Genomic DNA, 27828 nt, shown 5'->3' on the forward strand with positions numbered 1-27828 from the left:
CATAAAATAAACCAGATCAGCAGTTTATTTACAGAGAATGTTCAAGATCAAAGCATGTAACCTCTATCTTGGCAGCTGCAGATCTTTGTTGAGATATCACCCAGGCCTAAGTACGTTTTGTCTGGCAGAGCAGCACTCAGACCAAGTCAAATTCACTCTTCCGACTGAGTCCTGGGCTTATCAGCATTTAAACTGTGTTTTTACAAAACACAGACATACTATTAGTTATGTTTCACCACCCAAGAATGCACCGCGGCTCAGATTAAAGGATTTATTCTGTGCGTTGTTAGGCAGGGATGTTTGACGATTACCCTGCTTACGACCCAAAATACAGGCCATTTCCCTCTCTGCCCGACTGCCTGGCAAAAAAATACAGAGGTCGAGTGACCTAGAAATGAGTTGAACCTGAAGGCGCGGGCCATGGCTGGTCCCCTGGGTGGAGCGCTGCATTAGAGGTGTAGCAAACCAGACAGTCGAACCCCCGCCCCCCATCCGAGCTGTCAGTCTGCCCGATCGAACCGACCGCACAGTCCCCTGCCTTTTCTCAGTGTCACATTTAATACCTGTGAAGGTGTAGATCCACTGCCATGCTGCTGGGAGACAAGCTGGGTTCCAAGGCAGCAGGGTAGATTAGATTCATTTGCTCTATTACACTTCCGTCTGAGTGATGCTCGCAGCACCAACATAATGACTGAGCTGTACTTCAAAGCTTGTCTTCTCTCCTGACTGATCATATTCTAGATTTAAACAGGTGCTGAAAATAAACTTCCAAGCAATCCTTCTCTCACTTCATTTTAAATTGACTCTTAAAGTGCATAAATTGAGGCTTATTGGAAGGGCAATCTTTTTTCGTTAAATACAGATAAACAAACGAGGACTGACTAAGGAACGACCCACGTCTAAGGACAGGATCCTCAGCTGCTCACCTTCAGGCGCACGCAGTATTTCTCAATGAGCTGTGCCATTTTGATTAAAGGGACAGAGGAGGACAAATGGTTCGAGCCGACACATCAGACAGCTGCCCTTACCTGCCGTCACAAATCACCTGCCACACGGTGGAGTGCCAGAGGACCCGCGTGGGCTTTAGTTTAAGGCAGCGCTGGCGCAGATGTCAGGACGTACTAATTGGCCAGAGGGGGGGAACGCAGACTTTCTGAACGTCTTTTCCAAACAGCTTCAGCGGGACTGTGTCGAAGCAGAGCCACGCTAAGTGCTGTAATTCCACTCTCACCCGATTTAGCAGTGAAACTGAATTCAGCCGCCGTACATAATTCAGGGAGGGAGCCGGCGAGCGACTCGCTACACGCATCATTCGATCTGCGCAGCGGCCCCGCGTGGACCCCGCTAGCCGCTACGCGCCGTTATCGCCACCCGCTTTGCCACACATATCTGGGCTTCACTTCCTGGGCAGAGGGGAAGGGGGGACAGGGTTAGGTGTGCACACACACACTTGCACACACGCTAACACGCATGCTCAGAGGCACACATACACACACACACACATACAAGCACACACGCTAACACACGTGCAGAGACACACAGACGCACACACACATACACACACGCATGCGCGTGCCACTGCAGTCACTGCTTCTCCTTTCTCCTCAGAGACCCCGTGTTCATTCTCTCCTTCCTGGAGCGGGGAAAAGCTGTCACAGACTGTCAACCTTAAGGGAAGCGGGCCCGGCTACGTTTAACCTTGGAATCTCACACGAGGCTCTCTATTTCCGCCGCCACACACGCCTCCACTCAGCGCGAGGCTCAAAGCAGGGGGGAATAGCACATTTCTAACAAAAGGCTAATTGCAAGCGCTGCTGCCAATGGGCCAGAGAGAATAATCACAATGCTGCACATCTTTGCTTTACTGCATGGGTAATTCAACGTTTCCATGAAAACGTCCCCACAAAGCCACACCTCCAAAGAGTGTATAGCGCAGGAGGATCTTGTCCAAGAGAGGACAGTTGATCTCCAGAATTGCTTCATGCCACAGCGTCCAATTGCTCGCCATTTACCTTTTTTTCCAATTTTATCAGCAAGCCACTGGAATTCTCACATGCGTCCATTTCCTTTGCTGTGACTACAAACAGCTTGGGCATTAACAACCGGGCGATAAGGAATTCAATCTCAGACAATAAAGAGCTTGGTGTTGGAGACGGCATTACTATGCCTCGCGCATGCGATGCAATATTGAGCGACAGATAACTTCATTTTCCCTCCCTCGTTGCACAGGCAGCAAAACAAATGATTCAGGTTTTTTTTTTTTTTTCCCCGTGCCCTTTCCCATGTCATTCAGGCCCACACAAAAGAGTATTCTTCCGCTGATTTGTGTATGGATATTGTTACAAATCCAGACCCAGTGCCGCGAAACAATGTCTGGCTCTGACTCCATTCCAGCAATGAATTCCTGCATTCCGCCAGCTCAAAGCAAACTCTCTATTTTGCTCCGCAGGGGATATTATTATGACTGACGTGTACATATGTTGAACAAATTACTTTTGCAGTGACATTTAGTTTGGCTCCCAAATATGACTGCCATTTCGCCCCGGTGGCGTATCCGGACGCCCCTGCTAAATTTACATTTGTCAGCAGCTGAAGCACAATGCAACATTAAGTCCACAGGAGCCAGTACTGCATTCCCACACCTCACACACCGGCTAATGACCCAGTTCCCCACTCCCCTGCATAACCCGCCTGAGCCCTTCCAAAAAACCAGTCGAAGGGAAATCAGCGAGTGGCCCCGGCATCAGATCATCAGCGCCCCCATCTCAGATTGGGTGACGGGGGCTGGAGATTAAAATCATAATCGTATATGAAGTAAAGAACACCAATGTATGTAAAAAATATTGTCTCTGTACTCCATAAGTATGTAGTTCTTAGGGATTACCAGTCAGGTTTAACAGGGGACTTTCGTTTTAAGAATGTAAAATGCATTTGTACAGATTTGCCAACCACTGGCTTACAGACAGAGATTAGGGACGACTTTTAATGATCCCGGCCTTCATGACACATACGCATATTGCTTCATATCTCGGTCCGAAGGCTAACGGCGACACAATGGCCTGCGGTACATTAATTACAGCCGCCGAGGCCGCAAATTAAATTTGGCCCCATTGACACGTTAATCAAATTTGCGAAAATGACAAACCGGCCGTGACAGGCATTCACTGTCGCGGGGCTGAAGACAAACCCCGCAAATGAGCACGCGTGGTCAAACCGGTTCACTCCGGTCCCGGCACAGATGCATTTTTCAGCTGCGCGCGGAGGATGCTCATTAACGAACCCGGCTTTTATGAAGTCTGCTCTCACTGGGCACTCCACAAAGGGGAGACTAATGACTCCTGTGGTCTTGTAATTCTTTAGAAGCAACACGTGTGAAAACAGCCTCTTCAAACAGGTGCGCTCCGTTTTCTCCTAGGGAAACTCCATACCGTCTGTAAAAATCATATTTAAAGGTCCGTTTCCATAGCGTCACGAACAATACCCGACAAACACACAGGAAGGGCGGGTATGTTTGTGAGTATCATTGTTTAACTGTGTGTGCGCTTGTTATTGGGAGCATGGGTGTTTGAGGGAGGGTGTAGGTCTATGTGTGTGTGTATGTGTGTGTGCATTTATTCAAAATTTTTTCCTGTATGCAGGAGATTCCTTGTTCAACAGGACTGGTGCATCTGCTGAGTAGATCAGACAGAGGTCCATCCAACAACCTTGTGAGGAGATTCTTTGTAGTGTTTTGGGATGACTTGGTTGCCTGTAATTGCCCAAGAATGTTGATCTCTGGCATTCCCAAGCAAATGTCTGATAAGATCTGAGATTGTGTGCCTACAGGACAGCAAACGCATTCCAGAAAAAGAGTCCGTTTGAATCAGGCATCTACGGTGTTCCCCCACTACAGACACCGTCCCACTTGCTGCCATTTATTGAGCTGCTGATGAAGGTGGAAACACATTTTCTGGGGCTAAAAAGGCAATGGGACTGGTCCATTCTCACCTCTGGCCCAACCTCAGCCAAGGCAGCTACCAGTCTGCGGCCAACCATGTATGCCAACCATCGCTCATTCTATAGCACTGCACATATAATAAACACAAGCAAAGCTTTATCGCAGGTCAATCTCTATAGCACGTGACAGCGTGAAGGGGAAATCATGCTTAATCGCTGATCCTGGCGCAGAGGTATTTTGACCTAGAGGATCCTCTCAGCAGTTCACCTCTGGTCCTGGCGTGTCTAATGCCTCTATTGCTCTGGACAGCGTCACGCCCCTCCCGTCCAACCCGCTGCCTGGGCCTCGGGGGGCTTTAACGAACGGCCGCCCCGCGGCAAACACGACGCCAAAGCGAGAGATGAGAAACGAGATCGCCGCGCGTCGGCCAAACAGCACGCCGCTCCGGCGCTCCTCGGAAACGGGACGGTAAACCGAGACGAAGGAATACGTCCGGAGCTCCGGGATATTCCGCTTTATTGCAGGCAACCGAAGAACAAGACTTACGACTCGAGTCAAACAGGAGGCAATGGCAGCTCGCGCCTGAACAGCCACCAGCATCAGGTGCACATCTCCCACCGGGCGGGTTATGTATGAGAGAAATATAAAGAGGCGAGCTGCATTCGTCAGGCTATAGAGGCAGGCAGACAGAGAAGAGCGCCATTCTCTTTAATGCCACTTTTCCTCAAAGCAGATAAAATTCCTCTCCGTCCACAGCCGCACCCAGATTGTGAGAAGGGAGTTCTGAGGGTGGTAAAATGCCACCTGCGGCACTGTGTCATCTGGGTCCTGTGGATGGAGTCCCTCAGAAGAGGACCTTCGCATTCGCCGCAGAGGGAGGGACCCCCTGCGGTGATTCCATTAGACTGGAGTGTCAGGAACACTGGTGTTCAGGCGAGAAGCGTGGCGGAGTCAGTAGGGCAGCACCCTCTCAACACACATACAAACCCCCCCCCCCCCCACAGTTGGGGGCCTGATCCTCCACCCTGTCACTTTCTGTGCCGTCATCTCTTCTCTATCTGTTACCCTCTCTGCTTTCCCCCGTCTGAATAAAGCAACAACAAAAAAATACTACAAAAGGAAGGCTCTACTTTTAAAAAACCAACAGTACTGGAGCTCAGTACTACAGGCCCTGTAGGCCCATTGGCTTTCTGTGTGCGAGACTGCTGGTGTGCGTAATTCATTGCAACACAAATTTTTGAGTCACGACCGTAGGGCAGGCCCAAAAGCACAGAGTCATCAGGTCACGGTGCACCATTCAATCACCGCTCCTCCACCTAAAAGGCTGTCCGGTGAGCTGGCTAATATTTTGCGATGACTTCGCCTCCTCTGCCCGAGGGCGGTGGAGGCGGGGCGGGGCACAGAGGCGGTCGAGAGGCAAAGCGTGACACGGCTGCGCGTGGAGAGAGACAGAGAGAGAGAGAGAGAGAGAGAGGAGAAAAACAAGCGCACGTGCCGCTCTGCGGATGAAAAATCACCCGTGTCACGCAGAGGTGATTTAATTACCCGCACGGCTCCAGCCGGATTGCGACCTTCCGGCCAGAGAGCAGCAGAGGCGCGCTGACCGAGCCTTCCTGCGCACGGGTCCAAACTCCCTCTGCCGGGTCGCTCCCCTCTCCCCTCCCCCGCCGCTGCGAACACGTGCGCCGTGCGACATGCGATCGCGGGCGACGTCTCCCTCGTGTCATTTTTAATGTTTAATCTGTCGCTCGCTGCCACGAGTCGCAAGCCCCCAGCTGGGAACCCGTGTTGTGACTTAGTGCGGTTGGCTTAAGGAAATGCTTATCTTTGCGGACAGCTGTTTATCAGATATGGAGGCCGAAACACTGAACAGTTTGGCCTTTGCAACAAACGTAGGGCATTCCGGTCCAGCTTCAGTGCCGTTTACTGCAATCCCCATAATCTTGGCCCCCAATAAAATAAGAAAAAGGCTCTTTGTGACCATTTAACTGTAAAGCATGTTTTGGTTAATCCAGCAGAAAACTTTGAGATTAGCAGAGCGCCGTGATACCCATTAGCCCAGACAGCCCTCCCCCACCTTGCCGCCGCAGCGCTCCCACTCTCACAAACTGTGGCTCCACGAGCGACAGGAATGCACCCCCGACACACAGAACTGGATTCATGGAATACCACGGGCCTTATCGCATTCAGCGCGTATGAATAGCCCCGCTCCGGATCAGTCAGCCGCCGGAGAACATGTGTGCTGCTGTGGCCTTTTCCCTCAGCCACACCCACATTCTGTGTGTGTGTGAGACAAGTTCAAGATGTGCCTGAGGTTGGCGCATGTGTGTGTGTGTGCACATGTGTGTCTGTATGTGTGTGTGTGTGAGACAAGTTAGAGATGTGCCTGAGGTTGGTGCATGTGTGTGTGTGTGTGTGTGTACATGTGTGTCTGTGTATGCATCTGTGTATCTGTGTGCACGTGCGCGTGTCTGTATGTGTGTGTGTGTACATGCACGTGCTGGCGAGTGTGTACGCACGTGTGTGTGTGTATATGCATGTGCAGGCGAGTGTGTGCGTGTGTGTATGTGCGTGCTGGCGAGTGTGTACGCACGTGTGTGTGTGTGTGTGTATGTGCGTGCTGGCGTGTGCATGCACGTAGGTCTGCCTACCTTTCCCATTCCTGGGTTGTCTTTGACCTTGGACACGGCTCGGAGAAGGCATGGGGGCGCTGGGGGTGGAGACACCTGCAGGATGCCGCTGAAACTGGTGGGGTAGATGGAGGGCTCCTGGGAGAGCGGCAGGGGCGGTTGGTGCTTCTTGCGCTTGGACGAGAGGTTCAGCTTCTGGGCTGCCCTGCGTGGGACAAATAAACCGACAGCCGCTTAGCAAGAAAGCAAACCCTTTACCGTTCAGACGAGAGAAAGGGAGCGTATTAAATAACCTGGGACCTCGGAGAATCTGGTCTTTTCAATGAAATTCCCCGAAATCACACATTACCCCAGGCAGTCTATGCCTTTTGCTGGCAGGTGAATGAAGAATAACAACCCATAATCCCTTTTGTTGAGTGGTTTTGAGGTCTGTTTTGGCTTTTCTGAGGGGGGAGAGCTTCAAAGCCAGTGTGCAGAATTGACATGGGAAAGTTGAAGACAGACTCCTGTTCTCCGTGCTGAAGAAAAAAACACACAGACAAGCTGGGCCTGCGGTTCCTTGCCCACTCCCCCCACCCCACTGTGTGAACCAGGGCACTGTCCACCGTTCCACATCACATAGCTAGCCACGTTAGCCACGCTAACATTATACACATCAGGCAGGTGAGCCCCTGTTCTCACATGGCAGCCCCTGTGTGACTCATCTCAGCTCCTGTATGACTGTAACAGTGTTAAACAGCGGGTTCTCATCAGACCAATAGCTGCTAGCTGCCACTGCGGCGCTTGTATTCAACTACAACAAGCGCGGCCTCACAAATGATGTGTTCAATCACATGATGCATTTCTGGCTGTCTTTGGATTCCTAAGACAGTGACATGGGGTTAGGTTTTAGTGCTTCATGCTGTTCTTTAGCACAAACGCAGAAGCAATGCATTTCGCATTAAAACGCGATCTGCGAAATTCATGACCTTTCCTTAAACATCAGCGTCCGCGGGAGACGGAAAGGGGAAGGCTTTCCGCGGAATTCCAGAGAACGCTTTTGAAGCGAAGCGGCTTTCTGTTCATCTCCCTTTGCTGCAAGGCACAACGGCACAGAATTCACAAGACACAAGAGTAATTGCTGCTTCTTTTGAACCCTGTACATGTATGTGAACATTCCCCAAAACAGTGGGGGTGGAGGGTAAGCTACTCTGGACTTGCTTAATTACATCCCCTGCACCCTCTTATGCTTAAGAGATTCATGCTCCTTTAATGGCAACGGCTGATATGGGTATGAAATTGTTACTGACACAAATTTGGACACCCCCACCAAAAAAAGAAAGAAAGAAAGAAAAACACCGAAAGAAAAGCCCACAGTGAAGTCATTTCATCAGAAGGAACAGATGGAATGACCCGGCGATAATGTCACGGAAAGTGATACGCCCTAATCTCCCAAGTTATCCGTAGAGAGGAATGACGTTCCCTCATTTGGGGAAGGCCAGATAAAGCTCCGGAATGTAAACACCGGCACGTCTTTTAATCCCGCTTTTTTTTTTTTCATTTTTGGAAGTATCGCTTACAGGCCCCCGTTAACAGGAAGCAAATGGGTGGGCTTCGCTGACAACGGGCTTTATTGCTCCTCAAAACTCCGTCCTGAGAGCGCGGCACCCACATCTGGTGTGGGCTGCGCGTCTGGGTCTCCCACCCCCTACGCACCGCACACAAAGCGCATACACAGTAAATCCCCCCCGTCCTCAGCCCTCTCTTAAACAACACATGATCACGCTGCATTATACATGACAGTAAATCTCCAATCGCAAAAGGCGAGCGATTAAGACTGGAGCGAGCGAGCGAGCGAGCTAGCGCGCACGCGTGTGTTTTGGCGGGATTCGGGACGCGCCGCGGACACGGCCCGTCGTACCGTCTCTCTGGTCAGAGGCCGCGTTCGAGGGGCTCCTCCGCGCCGGCGTTTAACTGGCGCTGGCTGCGGGGGGAGTGTCGGGGACGCCTGGGTTTGACTCCAATTAAAGCACGCCGTCGTCCCGCAGAGGGGAGTGCTGGAAAAGCAATAACGGGCAGGGAATCGACTGAGCGGAGCCCCCCCCCGCGCTCCCCAGCCCCGACCCCCGCCGCCAGCCGGCCAGATCCAATCTCGCCGCTCAGCCTGCCCTCTCAAAACCGCAGTTACTCTTTTCCAGCGTGTGTGGCTTAAGGGCACATTTATAAGACCGGCGACGCCAGGAAAAAGCCAACCCGCACTCATCTGTTTACCGCCGCGGCATAAAGCAATGTCACTTTGAGGTGATTTCCAAGGCCGGCGTCGTCGGGTACGACGCGGGACCTCACATACGCGCCGCGCTAAAAATGGGAAGTAAAAAGATTAAATGACCATAAAACGGGGAATCGTGCGATCGCGGATTGCGCCCCTCTGCTCCCCGCTTTAATAGAAGAGTGGGTTTATGTGCGAGAGGCAGAATCGGTGGAAAGGAGGCCCAATGCAACTAACACCTTAATGGACTCAATAAAACTGCCTCGTAGTCAATCATTTCATCTCACACATTGTGTTTTACACCCGTCCATCCATCTGAGAGCCTTCCCATTTGGATGCATAAAAAATGTCCTTGTGATCACCATATTATTCAGATTGGTATTCGGAGTGCCTTTTGGCCACAACTGACTGGATTTTATTTCGCGGAGAGAGGAGAGGGAATGAAAGCCTGAGGGGAGGTCTCGCCTACTGAAGAGTCGCAGTTCCTCCTTTTGACCAGCAGAGGCACTCTGCATCTTGTTGGAAAATGATCAGTTTTCAACTGGTGTTAGACCTGAAGGTACTGAAAAAGCGAAATTATACACCTGACAAAAGCATTTGTCCAAGAATATCCTCTTAAAGCACGCAAAGCATGCCACTAACCAACCTTCCATTCATGGAAATGTTTTGCAGTCTGTCTGTCTCACTCTGATTTAGTGAGTGTAAATTTGGCTGATTTGGATGACCGCTGAAGAGAAGCACGGCTGGAACAGAAGAATGTGTCTTTTTATGGGGAGCATCAAAGTTCTTTCTAAATTCAGCCAAAGGGGATCAATTTCCCAGTTGACACTCACGAGCAGATGCGTGTCAGTGTGCACGGGTACAAGTGTTAGTGAGAAGCGAGAATCTCTGTCAGTGCACGGAATGAGTGTGCGTGCGTGTGGTGCAAATATATACTGTACGTCTAGGTATGAGAGAAACATGAGAACGGGGTGTGAGAGAAAGAAAGAGGAGGAGAAAGAGGGGGGCATGCAGAGAGTGAGAGAGAGAGAGAGACAGAGAGAGAGAGAGAGAGAGAGAGAGAGAGAGAGAGAGAGAGAGAGAGAGAGAGAGAGAGAGAGAGAGAGAGAGAGAGAGAGAGAGAGAGAGAGAGAGAGAGAGAGAGAGCATGTCAGTCTGTCACAGTGTGAGCCAGCTGTGCTTTAGCTCATTAGAGTCCTGCTCCCAGCGCATTGGACAGGGGGCGTCTGCCAGCATCTTTTCCTCTTCCCCACCTCCTGGAGTGACAGCCCCACTGTTCTCCCTTCCCAGCCTCCTGCAGCGACTGCCCAAGAGCACAATCAGAGAACACACCACCGGCTGATGAAGTAATTACTGCGTCCAAGACGTGCATGGGGGGGTGGGGACTCAGGGGAGCTGCCTGGCTGCTTGTATGTGTGTGTGCGCATGAGTGTGAGTGTCTGCGTGCAAAAGAGCCTGTGTGTGTGTGTGTGCACAAGAGCGTGTGTGTGTGTGTGTGAGAGAGAGAAAGAGAGACTCTGCGTGTGAGTGTGAGTGTGTGTGTGCAAAAGAGCCTCTGTGTGTGTGTGTGACAGAAAAAGAAAAATCCTGTGTGCCAGAGAGTATGTGCGTCTGACAAAGAGTGTGCGGCATGTGTGAGAGAATTGAAGAGAGACCGAAAGAGAGGGGGGGGAAAGACAGAGGAACAGATAAAAGGAGGGTGAGAGAGAGAGTGCCTGTGTGCACGCAAGGAAGTATGTCTGAAAATCCACTGATCTAGACAAAGCCTTTGCTCAATCACCTCATCTGCCTGCAAGACACTCAGCCAACACCTGCAACCCCCCGCCCTCTCTTACAAAGAACAGGGTGGCACAGAATGCCATGTGGCAGAGCCCACTGACACCATGTGCCCAGGTGAGGCGTGGAAGCAGCTTGCGTGATGATGTGGGCACTTCGGGGACGCTCGGTAAACGATAGCATAATCACCGTGACACTTCCCCTCTATACGGGCGCGCGTGGACGGTAATGAGGAAATTAACCGCTTGTCACGGCTCCCCCCTCTCCCAGTCAAGAGCGCCGGCTCTGATCGCTGAATGGAAAATGGGCACAAAGGCAGCGCCTCCATTTCCGTGCTAAAGCTTGCCCACCTGTTCAGCCCCCCGCTCCCGCGCCGTACGGCCATGTGCGCATGCAGGGTCCAACGCCACGCGCAGGTTTTTCTGAGGTCCTGCTCAGACCAGCGGATTTTCTATTCAGAAATTCTCCACGGTCTGAAAGGATCTGACAGTGCAGCTCCGGGGAACCAGTTTGGGAAAGGGGCTTCAGGGAAGGAACCAGAGGGGTGGAACAAGCCCAGAAAAACGCACACCAAATCACAATGCCAACGACAGTTAAGAGAAAATTGCAATAACAGCATTGTTGGACAAGAAGGCCAGGAAAAGAAAATACAGTTGAAAACAGATTTACTTACAGTTCTCTCCAATCCATCCTCTATTTAGCGTTCATAACCAGAGACCGAAACAAAGACGAACTTTTCCTTCCATTCCTTTTTTTCCGGGGTACTCCATTATTTGAGAATGTGGAAAGGCTGGGAAAGGCTAGAAACGGAGGACGAGGGTAAAGGAGGGAAAGAGAGGAGGAGGAGGAGGAGGAGGAGGTCTGCTGGCGGGGTCAGGGGGGGTCCGCTTTACTCCGCTAACAATCATCGAGGGTTCCGCTTGATTACACGCCGACTTGCGAGGAGCCACGGGGAGCGAGGGAGGGGGGCCGGCCACATCGCAGGGGTGCCGGGCGCACCCGTCGGTGGGGGGGGGGGGGGGTCGTCAGAACCCGCGGGGGGCGGGATCCCGGCGCTGGGGGCGAGGGGGTTCTGGAAAAGTTGCTTGCAGGGCGAAGGGCACAGAGAGGAAAGCAGTGCCTCCGCTGAGCATATTTTCCAAGCGCCCTGCTCTCTCCCTGCCACTAAAGTTCTGAGTCTCCCACAGTGAAAAAGCCTCCAACAGCTGTCTTTCCCCTGCGCTCTCAACAGCTCCTATTTCTCTCTCCCTCCCTCTCTCTCTCTCTCTCTCTCCCTCCCTACCTCTCTCTCCCTCTCCCTCTTTCTTTATCCCTCCAGCTCTTTCGCTCCTCAGAGCTCGGACGGCTCTGCTCTCTCCCCTCTCTCTCTCTCTCTCTCTCTCGGTCTCTGTTAATCCTTCCCTCTTCGCCTCTTCTGTGAGGCTGGCTCTCAGAAGCCTCGGCGGCTCTGGCTGCTAGCGCGCGCGCGGAGGAGAGGGGAGGGGGAGGAGACGCGGAGCCCCCCGCAGAAGAGGAGCCGTTTGGCTCGGGTCCTCGGGGAGGTGCAGGGAAGAGAAAAGCAAATTCCTGCTCTCGCTCCTGCCGCTAGAAACGCGCTGGCAGCTGTCCTGCCGTCTCTCCCTCGCTCTCCCTCTCTCTCTCTCTCTCTCTCTCGCTCTCTCCGTCCCTCTCCTCAGCCCAGCCCCTTTTCTGCCAGCCACGCCGAGGTGTGGGAGCAGTGCCGCCGCGCGATCCTCCAGCCCTCTCCACACACGCGCCGCGCACACATACACACCGCACGCGCACACACACACACACCGCCGCGATACGCATGAATACTTCATGCGGTGCAGAGCCCCCTCCTCTTATTCTCTCTCGGACTTCAAAGAGATTTGGTTAGTGTGCCTGCACGAGTGTGTGTGTGTGTGGGTGTGAAAATGCGTGTGAGTGTGCATGTGTGTGTGCGTGCCCATGTTTTTTTTGTTTTTTTTTGCCTAGGATGTAATTAGTCAGATGAATGAGATAAAGCTATTAATTACAGACCGTGAGACAGAGATGGTGAGAGATAGATGTATAAATAGGGCTGAGGAGACGGATGGGGTGGTGAAACAGCTGATCAGTGAGAGATGTTTAAAGCAGAGGGGAAAGGCAGGGGAGGGATGATGGGGGGGTGAACAATGGATGGCTGACGGCTCAGAAAGATGGATTGATGCAGGCGGGGGGGGGGGAGAAAGGGCAGCGGCACAGGAAAAAACAAACTGGCCAGCGAGCCACCGGACAGCGGAGCGGTACGAGGAGTCCCCGGGCTGCCAATTTAGCGGCCGGCTAGCTAAACCCCATGTCACTGGCTGCGCCGAATCTGCCCCTCTATTGGCTTTACACCGGTCAGCCAGCCCAGAGGGAACCCGCTTCCTCCAGCTACACTTCCCCAAATACAGCCTGTGTGTGAACCTGCCTTCTACCTGCCTTCTGATCACAGGCATGTCCAAACAAAGCAATTAGTCTCCAATACTGAGGGGGAAGCACTGGCCAGACACTCCTTAACCATGGCAAAGGCATGCAAATTGGATTTGCATGCATGCGTGGATTTGCAATATACTCCCTCTGAATTTCTTAGTGTCTACCAAGGGTATCTCATCTTATATTCTGTGCTTTCATACGCCTCTCTGTTAATGAAAAGGTGGGTCTATTTGTCAATTTTGCGCATGTGTTTTAAACACCACAGCCATGTCATGGATTCTTTTTTTTTTTTTAACTCTCCCCCCCAAAGGGACTGATTCCACCAAACCTTTGCTGACACCTGCATCAGCACAGCCAGATCTTGAATCGGCCATTATCTGGGTTTCTGAGAACTGCTGAACGCTTAATTCGCGGAGGGAAGGCTGGCCTTTCTAACGGCATTTCATACCGCTTTCCCCCAGGCCCTGCCCTGAATGATAAAAGGCCTTTGCAGAGCTCCTGTGCTTCGGGCCCTATCCCCCAGCAGCCCCGCTGTAGGGCAGTGATCATTGTCTCTGTCAGCGCTAATGAGTCCGCTGGCCACGAAGCCAGGAGCACAGGCCTACGCTGTCTAGAAGCGCCGCTAACGCGTACAATATGGTTCCGTGTGGCGTTGAGGATCAAAGGAAGCGACAAAAGACCAGGAATGGTCCGAACTGTCGACACGCCCTCTCCAGCTCCATCACGTCTCCCACTTCCCCTCTCTCCGTGAATCCATAATGATTCTAATATGTATAAATGAACGTAGGTAAGATTAATGTTAGCCAGGGCTGTCAGGGAAATAATAGCCTTCAAGCCCTTTGTTAGCTACAGAATGGACATCTAAATTCAAAGCAGAGATGGCGGGGAGTGTGTCTGTGTGTGCGTGTGTGTGTCAGTGTGTGTTTTGGGGGGAGGGTGGTAGCTACAGGTTCCGATGCCTCACAATTGGCCTGGTGTCAATAATCTTTGCAGCCCTTTCAGGCTTTGTCAAATTAGCAAGAGAAATTCTTCTGCCCAGACACTCATTAGCCTGAGCTCCCATTAGCTTGTTTGTGAAAATTTGTCTCTTGCACCCCCCCCCCCCACCCCACCCCCTCTGCCTCCACAGTCCCCCACCAGCCTTTTGGGCTAATTACAGCATTGGCCCCATTTACCATCTTTGACATGCTCCTTTCTTCTTCTACCCCTTTTCTCCACAGACAAGATAACTGTGGTCTACCCATTCAACCAGGGGCAGATCGCTGAGACTGATATCGGGCTACATTACCCCCACAATTCTGCCTCAGCCAAGGACAGCCAATCACAGGCCCCTTTACCTGAATGGCAGGGCTGGGTCGCAGCCAGACCTGCGGATAATGGCCAGTGTGAAAGATCAGATAGCGTAGAGGACAAGCAGGACTCTCTCCGCCCTTATAATGGGGAAAACAGGAAGTGATGGGACTTTAACAGGCTTTCAGAAACTTCAGCTTACAAATTAAAGGAGTACCATGGTGATTTTCACACTTTCTCTGTTTTATGTGCTATTTGCACAAGAGGCATTGAAGAAACACAATGAGCAAAGTATTAAATATGTCCGTTCTGTATTTTTTGGAGAAATATGCGTTTTAAATTCGTCGTCCCATTTTCAACCGGTTGAGAAAGTTGTCATTTTTCTACGTCACGAATACAGTAACCACTCCTATTTCCACGCCCCGTAAAGAAATCTGACAGGACACACCATCCTGCTGTTCAGACAATGCAAATATTTGACTAACGTTAGGTTCACTTAAATTAGAGTTCCTTTAGATTATTTCTGGTTATATTCATTTAGCTAGCTAGCTAACGTTAGCTAGCTAGGAGGTTTGCTTTCATAAGGCAATGTTATCGATAACGTTAGCTTGCTAGTTCGCTTTTATGAGGACGTTATAGTTGTGCTTTTATCTTAACTTGGCTAGCTAGATAGCAAAAATTGTAACTGGATACAAGTCAACGTCCTTACCTTAGCTATCTATCGATACTTGATATACTACTAAGCTAGCTAGCTTGTGAAAATTCAGTCTCCCATAGAGAGCGCGTATCATGGGGGTAGCTATGGTAACGGGGAACGGTCTGTCAATCATAGCTAACTGACAGTTCTCATTACCACGCCCAGACGGTTCGGGTGAATTTTTATAGTGGGAAATTTAGGCTTAGAAAAATACGTTTTAAAGTACATTGAAATGACTGAAGAATAAAAAAATTATGCACATTTGTTTTGTTGTTGCCTGAAGATAACTGGGAAGTGTCACGTTCAACCACCATGGTACTCCTTTAAAAGCCAGTCCCAGGGACAGTGAGGAACGGCTCGAGCTAAACAAGGTACATAAATACAAAGGGACTTCAGGACAGAGGGCCTCCTGTCATTAAGCGGAGTGGGCCTGTCTCAATATACTAGGAACATCAGGAGGTAAGTGTGGTACAAGAAATCCACACCAGAATATGCTGTAGCCACGTATGCATTTACCAGGATTTACCTTCTTTAATTAATGTAAACTCATGTCAAGTCTGCAGTCAGATGTGTTATGTATCTTCAATAATTATAATTAATTAAAAATAGTAATCACTACTGCAATAAAAATATTTTCCAATATGCATAAATGCATAAAACACTTCCTATAACCATACACATTCATAGAGAATTTGTTCATTTAAAATGAAAATTAGGACAAACAGTTCAAAAGTTGCCACGAGATTTACCAACACAAGCGCTGATGAAATCAACACGCAACCCATACAAAGCCACAGCTCAAGATGGCTTCTCTGCATCAATAAAGACGGAAAGTGGACAGGAAGGCGCAAGCTCGGGTCACCGCCGATCCCCGTGCCTGTGATTGATTAATGATGACATCATGCCGTGGACGTGGAGGATGATGTCATCTTCTGCGGCCTGACTACGGCGGGGAAAGGGACGAGACGACGCAGAGCCAAGGTCGGGAGAGCGAGGATGGGGAACGGGAGAGCGGGCGTGGAACGCGGCTTCACCCCGACGCCGATTCTCACACATTTCCTCTCACATTCGCTTTCAGAGCTCAACCAAATGTGCCGTATTTATCCCCGCCAGATGGCCTATGTTTGCTCTCCACGTGACAGGTTCACCCTGATGTATGCTCCGTGATACGTACGCACGCATCACCAGGGCTCTGATAAATGCGGAATGAACCGGGTCAAACGGGATTGGCTCTTTAAATAACCTGGGAGATGTGGGAATATGTCCGCTGTACGGTTCAGTCTAGGGTTTCCTCCAAACACAGGGAAAGGTCCGCGGCCTGTCCACTTTTTTTAAATGGGGGCAAAGTACGAGGCTGACACATGACATCAATTACGCCTCGAACATCGTCTCGTGTGTCCTCTCTAAAAGCAGCGTTAGGCAGTGCTGGCCAAACACCCAACGGAGCTTCATTCCATAGCCAAAAAACACGACCCTAATCTCACAGCTCTTTCAACATGGGTTTTATCTTCAAGTGCACAAGGGGACCAGTAACAAATCAACTCAGGAGTTTATTTAGAAATGTCAGTGGCCACTTTCAAAAATGTACACCGCACCCCAGTGTGTGTGGGAACCTTTGAAAATATGTATTCCTTTGGAAAGCCCCCATGTTTACAACAAAATACATCACAGACACCCCAGCACTTCACCTCAATGTGTCTATTAAAAGCATATGACTAGTGACATTATTGGGACAGACACAAGCTGTATCGCCCTTTCTACAGCAAGCCTCTTTAAAACAGCCTTCTTAGAAGCACTTCCACAGGTATGACCCTCAGCAAAAATGTCACTCCTGAGCGGTTCCACGTGCAACACCTCCTCCATCTCAGTCTTCCAGACTGTCCCTTTCATGTCCAAATACAGATTCCTATAACTCTCTTTTCATGGAGGACTTATCTTCTTAATCTACTTTCTCACTCGATACTGTTGCTGACCAGATACCAGTCTGATGCTAATCCATTTAGCCACCAGACCCTAAATCGGTCTGGTTTCTTCACTGTTTTTTTTTACACAGCATGTCATCGACTCCAGCAGTAATGAGGGAGATCTGTGTATGCCTGAAATGGGACTGTAAGTAATGGCACATGGATTTGTTCAGCCATGGCTACATTAGCTCAGAATTGCCTCTTCCACTGAACAAAACTAGTTTATGTGAGTGAAAGGCAGTCTGGTACAATTTAATATCAGCATGGCTTAAGAACGCTTTCCACTTTTATGTAGCGACTACGGTCCAGACGAGGAGGAGGGAAGCCAGTATTCGTTTACTCATGTGAATGCCCCTTAAGTCTCTTCAAACAAAGGCCAACTCCACTGCTCAGCCAGACACTCCCACCTTCTAAGTAACAGCCAGGGATAAATTATTTTTAAATCTCTCCAACTCTCCATGTTTCTCATTCGCCACCTTCTCTTATCGGGTAACAGGAGCACTTTTCATTTGACTTGCTGTTTCCTTAATGGGAACGGTCTTTAAAGGCACTCTGGAGGGTTGAGTCTCTTCTCCAAGCCCATTTCATGGCAGATGAAACTAATACACACAGCCTCCAGGAGGTGGCTGGAGAGATTTAAGACAGGCTCGCACCTCCAGGCTTCTGGAGGCTCAATAAATCCGTGCAAATGAATTCCAGCAGCTTTAAAACAACAGCGTAATACCGCTATAACGGCCGTCTCCTGTTACCTGTCCGCACCTGCTAATCTCGCCATGAAAAGCTGGGGCTGGCACGGAGGCCTTTGTTCAGACGCGGAGTGACAGGTGCGTGGCTTTTCAGCGCCGCGTTCGGGGACCGCCTTAACACGGAGTGCCAAGTGTAGCTTCGGTTTGTACACTCCCGGCCCCCGGGGTGCTTACGCCTTTATCGCGCTGTTCCCAAGCCAATTAACGCACGCGTGACGGCGATCTTGGCACGGTGCGACAGAACGGCTGAACCACCGACACAATGTCCCGTCAGAATGAAAATGAGCGGGGAAGAAACATCTCACCTAGCTCTCCGCATTAGCGTGATCGGAGAGTAGCTTTTAGCCAAGTTCCCCCTCAGAGGTGAGAGCAAGGACATCCCCCGGACCCCAGACACAGCGCTGTGTGCGGAATCAGTCGGCCGGCCTGGGGAACGCGATGCTAACGGCGCGGGAGGAGCGCGTTTGCTTTGGCTCGGAGGGCACAGCGTGTTTGTCCACAAACGTTAAGGACGCGTCTCCGCGTTCCTGCCCGCTGTCGGAACTGGGGCAGCCGCGCTGAGCGGCGCACAGCTGCTGAGGGGATTTACACACGCTCCTCCAGCTGACCCCAGCGGGACCACTCCATACTCACGCTCAGCTCTCTCTGACATCTCAACAGCTCCATATCTGGAGCAACAGTAACACTCCAGCCAATCCCCACACCTCCTCCGCACAAACCACCGCACAGACTGAGCACGGCATCCGTGAACACACATAATCTTAGAGCACTGAGCACCGCGGATTCTGACTACATGTGCATGGTTTCTGAGAGACAGATGATGGCAGTCCCAGTACATTTTGAGTGTTTCACGGGTGCAACAGCCCATTTACACCATATTTACATTTCAGCATTTAGCAAACATTCTTATCCCGGGTGACTTACGCATTTACATACGATCTCCTTATAAAGACGGACGTTTTTACTACAGAAATCCAGATTTAGGCAGTGCCCCAGCAGGGAATCAAACCCACAACCTGAGTTACGAGCCCAGTTCCCTATACGTCACACTACACTGCTGCCCCATTTATCACACAAAGGCATTTCCTTTGGGGGAATTCTTAAACACGCTGCTCCCAAAAACCAAAAAAAAAAAGCCAATGCCATTATGCTCCCATATACAGTTAACAATACATCATAAAAATAGTTTCTCCCAAAAACACTGAATCATTACAGTACATAAGAACAGTAAATACCCCAAAGTGAAATTCTCCAGCAGAAAAACCAGATGGCATTCTCCATTCATCATGCACGGAAATACAGCAACATTGTGGCCACTTTCACCCAACCCACCCCGAAAGATGTCCAAATGCACGGGCCCTTGAAAAGTACCTAACAAGCAATCTTTTGTGATCTTATTAGTATTCATCTGTAACTGCACTCGGTGTGAAACGAGAAGAGGGATTAGGGGGACCTCAAGAGAGAAACAGAGGGAAAGAGAAAGACTGGGCGCATGCAGAGAGAGAAAAGGACAGAGGGAGAGGAGGCATCAGGAAAAGAGGAAGAGAGAAACCAGGCGAGAAAAAGGGGGCGCGCGGTAGGAGAGGGGAGGGGGGGCGGGGTGTGGGAACGCCGCACGCAGACGTTTCACCCCTGCACCTCTCAGAGATCGCTGACTTGGCTGCGAGCCAGCCAGAGGCAGCCAGAATTAAGGTAAATCATTTTCTGCCTGAGAAATGAACAGAGTAATATGATTGCGGGAGCCGCACTGGAGTCAGCTTCCAATTGCTTTATCCCCGAGTGCGGCGCGGCTGGAATCCCCTGTCGACCTAAAATAAATTAAACAGTTGGAGCCTAAACGGAAGACATTCTAATTAAAATAAAATGGAAAAGATGAAACGAAACACATTTCCACGTTTCCATTCGGCGTGACACAAGTCACGGCTTTTTTCTCCGCCGCTTTTGCCAGCGTCTATTGAGGTGACCCCCCCCTTTGTCGAATTCCACTGTCTGGAAATTAAGCGGTCAAGTTTTAATCTGTTGCGGTGCGGGTCGGGAACAGTGCAGTCGCCGGACTGGGTGGGCTGCATCGCTCCGCAGATGTGAAAGTCTGGCACCGAATAAGCAGAGGCACTGGATTAAAATGGTTGCCTCACCTGTGTCTGGGCAGACGAGTGGAGGGCTGAACAGTAAATTAGCAGTCTGTTCACAGCATACAGATCAGCACAGTAATGACCTCCAGGTTATCTGCATGGGGGGACCTGTGCCCTGAGGAGACCAGGGAGATGGTGGTCACCAAGGAAGCATCCCTCAAATCCCTATGTGGGTTAGTATAGGGCAGGCACAATGAAAGCCGTAAAAATGTAAATCCAGTAATTACTGAAATAGTGAACAGCACACACCTCGTGCACACATCACGGTCTCCTTACATCTAACTAAACTATCTGAGGTATCCACTGTAAATTACTAATAATGGCTTCAAAATCCCCTCTGCCTATCCCTGGGCTGGTCCTCAGAACTCTCCACAGAGAGGTTCACTATGAGATGGTTGGCCTCTGCTTCCTATAGCTGCCCCACTGAGGGACTCCTCATTGCATTTTGTCCTGGATCTCTGGCCAGAAAATGTTGTCTGTACAAAGTTCAAGCAACGGCTTTAAGACCATTTTAAGAGGTCAGAGCCAGGGTTTTTCCAAAAAAAAAAAAAAAAACACACACAAAGCCAGGGGGCTATTCTTCTGTTTGCAGTTCCTTTTACAGCTTCCTCAATGACCACAATGTCGACCGCAAACAGGCAGGATGTCCTTATAATGCTGCCTCTCTGAGCCCCTGCTCCAACCATGCTGAGCCAAACAAACCAGGGGGGGCTTTGAAACCGCAGGGTTATTAGGTAGCCGGGGCTTTAAATGAAGGCTTTGGGGCCCTCGAAACAAACCAGTCACTAAAATGAATTGCATCACAAAGCCTTTGCAGGAGATAAATACTTTTCCTGTGGATTAATGTCTTTTGCACCAGTTTGCACTAATTTAGTGAAATCTTTCAGTGTATGGCCGTGGAAGCCTGGAGCAGCACTGGGCTGGCAGAGGGAAGCATGATTGCGGCTCATCAAGTTAGCTTTGTTTATGCCACCGAAAGGGAATGCTGAGGGAAATGAGTTCTATTTTTGCCCATGTTTGACAGTTGCAATGAAGACATTTTATCTTGCCTTCTTACCGCATTATTGCAAGGCACCACCTCCCCCCCACCCCCACCCCCCGAGCCCCGCCCCTCCCCAGCACAGTGCTGACAAAGATTAACAGCTGCTTTTATCTCATCCAGGATTTTTCTTCCCAGCGCGGCTGATGTTTCCACCGCTCCGCCGCTGTGTCAAGTCATCTTCACAGGTTGTCGAGGGGTTGGAATATAATTATAGCCGCGGCCCGTTCGCCGCGGCCGCGCCCACGTCACCCACCGAAAGTTCAGCGCAGCACCGCACTTCCCGGCTTATCACTCCATCTGAAATAAAGTGCGCTTGAATTTCCACCGCGCTTTCCACCGCACTTACCGCCTGCACCCCGAACGCATTTGCCGAAAGCCTTTTCTCATAACGCCCCAAATCGGGCTCCTGTTGATTTTTGAGACGTTACTCTAGTGGCCTGGTAACTGGCAACAAATTAATCCACCCTAATATAGATAACATCTGCTAATGAAAACACGCTTGAAGGGCAACAGGGGCGCTCGGATGGGCCTGTTTGCTTTGGACCGCAACGGGAAAAAAATAACCTCCGCGCCTCTCTCCTCACGTGAGCCCGCAATCAGAGCGTTTGATGCCTTTCATATCACAGAGACAAAACAGTTTAACCCTGCGCCGACGCGGGCTGCAACGCCGAGGGCCCCGCCTAATTAATCACCCGCAAAAAACACGGCGCGGAGGAGAGGGCGAGGGAAAGAGGGAGGGCAGCGGTGAGAGAGAGAGAGAGAGAGAGGGAGCAAAAAGGGAGAGACAAGGAGAGCTCTCCACATCGCTCATTAATCATTCTCTAGCAGGGATGACACCTAGCGATTATTTATTTGCACAGCCTACTCAGGCTATCACAACAAACAGCCTGGTGGCTGCTGGGAACGTTTGTGACTGATTAATCAGAGGCTGTCCTGGAGACAGAGGGGGTCGACACGTGTTCTTTAATCTTCCATCTATATTCCGGTCAATGGGCAACAAGGGGAAACAAGAGGGTCTCGGTTAAAGCACGTGGGGGAAAGAGGAGCACGGAGGTAAGGGCCGCGAGGGGCCCGTGACTCCGCCGAAATCCGCCGCAACGGAGTGGTCTCATCACCCTCCCCGCACTGCGGACGCATCACCGCGAGAGAGTTCGCAAATCTGAAAATCCGACAGAACATCTGCTACCACGCGACGGTGCGTCCAGTCCTCCCGCGATGTACAGCCATGTGACCCTTAGCCTTTATTTATGAGTGAAGACCCAGCCACCCTAATCAATAACCGGGATCATGCCGGAATACCGTCAATATCTGGGCAGGTATGATGGATGACCGGCCAGCGCGAATGATGAGGTGATTACAAATTCCTACAGAGGCAGACGTGAGGACAGAATAACAAAATGGAAGCACAAAATTAGCATCCCAGACAAAAGCCGATTTAAATCTGATTTAAACCTGATTTTTTTTTTTTTTACATTTTGTACATTTTGTGACTGTGCTGTAAAAGAAAGACTAGTAAGTCTAGACAGGTGTTGACAAACGTCTAGACCTGAACAAGTCATGGCAATCACATTAATTTCACTTTATTTTCTAAATACAGGCACAAAATCATTGGTTCATTGCAACTGAAATGCCTTTTGATTGCTTTATGGTTCACACAAGTAAACCCCAACCCCCACACACACACACACACGCACGCACACACACACACAAAATACACAACCCCGCACACACACTAGCAGGCAAACAGGCTTGCGGTCGGGACTGAAATAATGGGATTTACAGTGATGTGTGGTGAACCCTCAGCGCACAGGGTCAGAAACTGATTACAGTGTATAATCCCGAAACCTCAGTTCCAGGCGACCTGCGCGCGGTGGGCGTGGACCGAAACAAAGCGGCACAGGTGCGCTTTTTATTCGCACGCGCTCCTCTCACCGCCCCGATTCCAGAGCCACCGCCGCCCGCGTGCCAGGGCACTCGAACCCCACAATAACCAGGGCCGGCGGCGCCAGCCTTTCTGAGGGCACGCAGAGGAGTGCCCGCTCGCGTGATTGGACTCACCCGCCGGTTTTGCGAGGCGCCCGCCACGCCAAGCAGAACAGAACTAATCGGAGCGGGCTCCCTCGGTGTGAGCGCAACTGCTCAGCCGACCCCAGGAGCGAGCGCCTTTTCCCCCACCTCCCCTCCGCACGGGAGCGTGCGCCTTTCCCCCACTCCCCCTCCACACGGGAGCGAGCGCCTTTCCCCCACTCCCCCTCCACACGGGAGCGAGCGCCTTTCCCCCCACTTCCCCTCCACACGGGAGCGAGCGCCTTTCCCCCCACTTCCCCTCCGCACAGGAGCGAGCGCCTTCTCCCCCACTTCCCCTCCACACGGGAGCGAGCGCCTTTCCCCCACTTCCCCTCCACACAGGAGCGAGCGCCTTCTCCCCCACTTCCCCTCCACACAGGAGCGAGCGCCTTCTCCCCCCACTTCCCCTCCACACGGGAGCGAGCGCCTTTCCCCCACTTCCCCTCCGCACAGGAGCGAGCGCCTTCTCCCCCCACTTCCCCTCCACACGGGAGCGAGCGCCTTTCCCCCACTTCCCCTCCGCAGGGGCGGAAGTGCCACTCAACAGCCCCGCATCCATCCCCACCGAAACCCTGAGTGTGCCCTGAGGGGCACCGGCCCGCTGTGCGGGCAGCAAGCTGGGGGAGAAGAGGAGGAAGGAGAGGGCCGAGGGGACTCCATTCAGCCCAGCGATTAGGGTAAACACTTTAACGGGCGGCGCCGACAATAGCGGCATCCTCTGCTAATTTTGGCTCGATCAGCAAAAAAACCTTGGCGGACACATATTGACAACCGCGGGGGCAGGGAATGATTGCATTAGAATCGCACAAAAGAGCTCAAGGGCCGCATGAATATGAAAAAATCCCGAAATAAAGCTATCGGTCTGGGAAATCAACATGCAGGATTCACGCTAATTAGACGAAAGCAGCAATTAGCTATTCATTTGTTGCGAAAAGGCACGGACTGGCACTATTCAACAGGCACAGTGCGTGGTGAGATGGTCCACACCGCCGTGGGCCAGATTCAGTGGGGAAATTGAGGATGTGAAGCAACTTTAGCTCGGGGGGTAGAATAGAGCAGGAATTTCTCAAGTGCTTAAGGTCCATTTCATTTAGCCTGGTATTAATCTTAAATCTCACATTTATACAGATTTAAAGGATTGGGCTGGGAAATATGACTCAGATTTCTAACCTTAATCCACTCCCAGGGACAGTCTTTCCCTGCAATAGTACCAAAGCCCCATTCATTCTCTGAAGCACAAATGTGCTACATTAGTTAAGAATTACTACGAGGCGATACAGCAAACTTTCTGGCCCATGAACCAAAGAGTTCTTCTGAATTAAACAGCACAGTCACAGAATAGACATTCTTATGATCATATTTAAAAAATCTCATTCCAATCACGACGATTAATTGGTCATTCAGCGAAATATAACCAATTCAATTGTATTAGCATCATGATTTCAGTCCTGTAATACCAGTACAAATCCAAGGTGATCCCTGTTGCTATTGTGTGCGCGTTCCATAATTGGATGAAATCCAGTAACGGAGAGCAAGTCTAAACTAAAATTAATTTCCACCAACAGACTGAAAAGCACAATGGTATTACATGCAGCTCAATGGTATTACATGCAGCTTAAAGCAAAATCTATACACGGTCATGGACCATGAATAATTTTCCAAAATGCAGAAGCGTGACCTTGAGTTAACGATCGATAATTAACACAAGCTTGTGGCTGAACACATACCACTGCGTTTGTTTATTTAATGACTAAAATTGCAAGGCCAAGTTCTCAACGGTGAGCAAACTCGTTCAATGTAGCAAAAGCGGCGTCCCATCCATCGTAGACACACCCCAAATTCAGCTCGTTTTACGTGCAGCTAAGCGCGCCTCGCCAGCATTGTTTTCGCGCAGTAGCCTCAGCAGACAGGTTACAAAACATCCCTGAAACAGTTCCAGATACGAGCCGTTTCTAGGAGTCCTGAGATATTTACGACCGGGCGCGCTGGCGGGGAGGTTTTCTCAGTACGCGGCGTAAGTGGTCTCGTTTCGTCGTATGTTCTCAGGCTATCATCAATCCCCCCGGTGAAGTGCAGCCGAGGTCCCGCGCGACCCCGCCGCCCCGAAAAACTCACATCAAAGCGGCCGACGCCCGCTTTCTCCAGGCGGGCCCCGCCATGACCCTTTTATCTCCCAATCTCTGAAAGCTCCATTACGGGACCCCCGCAGTAAAATTCCCGTCGCTCCCGGCTACCAGATTCCACGTCAGCGGGACGGGGGGCCTCGCGGTGAACCCTCCCCCGCAGGGGCCAGCCGCCGGACTGATCAAACGCGGGGCGGGGGGGGCAGTAAAAACCCGAGCGCTAGCTCTCGGCCCACGGACATGTCAGGGGTCTGCTTCGGCTCGCCCCGCCCGTCCCGCCGTGCCTACGCACCGCGCAGTCAACGGGATTAGCGCTAAGTGCAGGCAGAGTGCAGCCGTTTAGCATGCGAGGCAGCCCCCCTCCCTCTGAAGTGCGCTATCCGGGTCGAAACGCGCGTCGACCGAACGGACGCGGGCTGCCCGCCGCTGGCGCACGCTCGCGGACACTTGACTACCCACCCCCCCCCCCAAATCAATACATCCCACCAGGGCCTCCCGGTGCTCCTACATTTGTACTATTTTTAATATGAATGGGGGAGCCACTGCTGGGAGAGACTGACAGGGGCAATTACACGGAGGTACGGAGTTCCTGCAGCCCACGGACATCTTCCTTTCAACCCCCCCCCCCACCGACTGTGAAACCCCCTGAGCTCACCACAACTGCCGCCGACGACAAAGACGCTCTTGCATCAGGTGACAAAGCGCACAGGAAAGATGACTCCCTCCACCTGATTGACAACATCCCTCCTCTTTGTTCTCCCCGGTAAAAGGATCTGCTGAAACACCCCCAATCCATCCCTCAGTTCTGCAATCTACTGCTAGCACAGACTTGAGTCAGCACTTTGCTTTGTGAACCCCAAACCCCCCCCGCCCCCATGCCAAAGAGGGAGAGGTGTGTGGCTGTGGAAGTGCCAGCATGGGTCCAGATCAGAAAGCCTGTTTACCATCCGGACCGACGCCCACAAACGTTCCGGCGCTGGACATCACAAGAATGGCTGTCGGGGCAGCTCCTGGGGCAGTACCCCATCGTGACGCATCATCATCGCCCCGAGAGACCGACCTGGCCAGCTGTCAGCCACCAGCATTCTGGTGAACCTATACCCAGAGCCCTGGAAGCACTGGGTGTGCGTTCCTGTTTTTTTAAAGGAACGGAATAAAAAATGCATGAAAAGCAGGAAAACCCCCACCAGCCTGAATGCTGAAGCATAGCGACGACCTCAGTTTTCCTCTCAATCGCTCAATCGAGGCACGGTAAGTGATGGCTTAGGAAAACTAAAATCAATGCGCTTCCCCTCATCATAAACCCATGCCTCCATAGCTTGTTTCTGTAGAAACAGCACTTTAGAAAGAGAGGATTTCCATGTGTGTGTCCTCAGATGGTGTTATGAATGCAAGCATGGCTTAAGTTGGAGCCAGTATCACCATTAACACCCATTACTTGACAGAAATGGAAAGGGGGTGGGGGTGGGGGTGGGGCGGGTGTGAGGCAATCCATCTGGCCGTGAAAGCCACACAATAGCCCCCTGGGACAGGAGGGAATCGGGTTCTTTCCCTGGGGCAGTGGAGCGGACTGGGGGCTCCATCAACACCTCTGCACTGATGATGCTCGACAGGCTACTGATAGCTTTTAACACCTGGCCTTATCTCAGTCTGCAATGTAAACCAAGTCTGCAATCTCAGCTGCCGCTCGCTACTCATATTAAAAGCAGGGAGCCTGACGGTATTACTATGGGAAATACCAGCTGCCAATATATCGCAGATTATCGGAGAAACAAATAACTACACCAGATGAAGGAGAAGCTAAGCATATTGCTTCTGTACAGTACAGAGGCTTAAATATCTTTACTTGACCCCGCATAGATTGCCTTGGAATGTTTCGCTCAGTGGGCAAGAAAAAGAGAAATATCCGCCAGTTTCCGAGCTCTACAGAATCTTCCAGAAGCACTTCAGCTCTTCCGTTCCTTAAAAAAAAGAGCCAAGCCTTGCCACATATGTCAATCAAATTGCTATAAAAGTTCTTCGGTTCAAATTTCTGGCAACGGAAACAGCACAGCAAATCCTCACATCCTACCCAATCCACCCAAGCAAGCAGCAGAAAATAACTCAAAGCAGAAGCACCGCATTGGGCCCACCTCCCAGGATGGCACAAGATTCCCGTGGAGCTTCTGAGACGGCGCGAGCCACTTACTTCAGCCCCATGGCGACGGCCCCGTCGGTCTTCTCCGCGAGTGCGAACCTACTGCTGGTCCTGTGCTTTAGCCTGAGCCGGCCCACCATCAGCGCATGTCCCTCTCAGGCAGAGCACACTGAGCCTCCCGCCCCTGCTGCTCCGGGTCTTTATCCCCCCGAAGCGCAGCCGCAGCACAGCACAGGCAGCCCGGAGCCTCTCCCGCCGCTCGGCCTCAATCGCTTCCTTCAATTCGCCACCGACGGGGGATTACGGCTGCCACTCAAAGTCCTCCAGCCAAACGGGCGATCTGCCTGTTTGTCCCCGACCTCTCTCTGTCCGCCGGACGCTCTGGCCAGATGGTGTAATCTCTCCGCCGCGGTGCGGTGTGAGTGAGTGAGTGCGAGTCACCCGCGCTGCTCCCCCTCCGACCCACCCACCTCACCGCCCCCTCCTGACACAGGAAGCCCGCAGGCCTGATGGGCCTGTCCCCAGGCCATTCACACACACACGGCGCATGAATAAGTGAGGGCTAACTGCTATTAGGATGCATGGGGAACTTCCTTTGGA

At 51.4% G+C, this 27828-nt stretch overlaps 1 protein-coding gene across 5 annotated transcripts in view; it reads right to left on the reverse strand.

Moving 5' to 3' along the window:
• LOC118210491 (kinesin-like protein KIF26A) overlaps nt 1-27828 on the reverse strand; it is a 107226-nt gene that overhangs the window by 17494 nt on the left and 61904 nt on the right. For 3 of the 5 annotated variants that reach the window (XM_035386695.1, XM_035386703.1, XM_035386711.1), the window contains one exon: nt 6589-6772. In XM_035386695.1, coding sequence (XP_035242586.1) covers nt 6589-6772 — 184 coding nt within the window. Of the gene's footprint in view, nt 1-6588; nt 6773-11264; nt 11567-27279; nt 27574-27828 lie in introns of those variants that run through there. The other 2 variants (XM_035386720.1, XM_035386731.1) reach the window with 2 other exon arrangements.

Source organism: Anguilla anguilla, chromosome 1 (genome assembly GCF_013347855.1).
Source record: "Anguilla anguilla isolate fAngAng1 chromosome 1, fAngAng1.pri, whole genome shotgun sequence".
NCBI classification, from domain to species: Eukaryota; Metazoa; Chordata; class Actinopteri; order Anguilliformes; family Anguillidae; genus Anguilla; species Anguilla anguilla.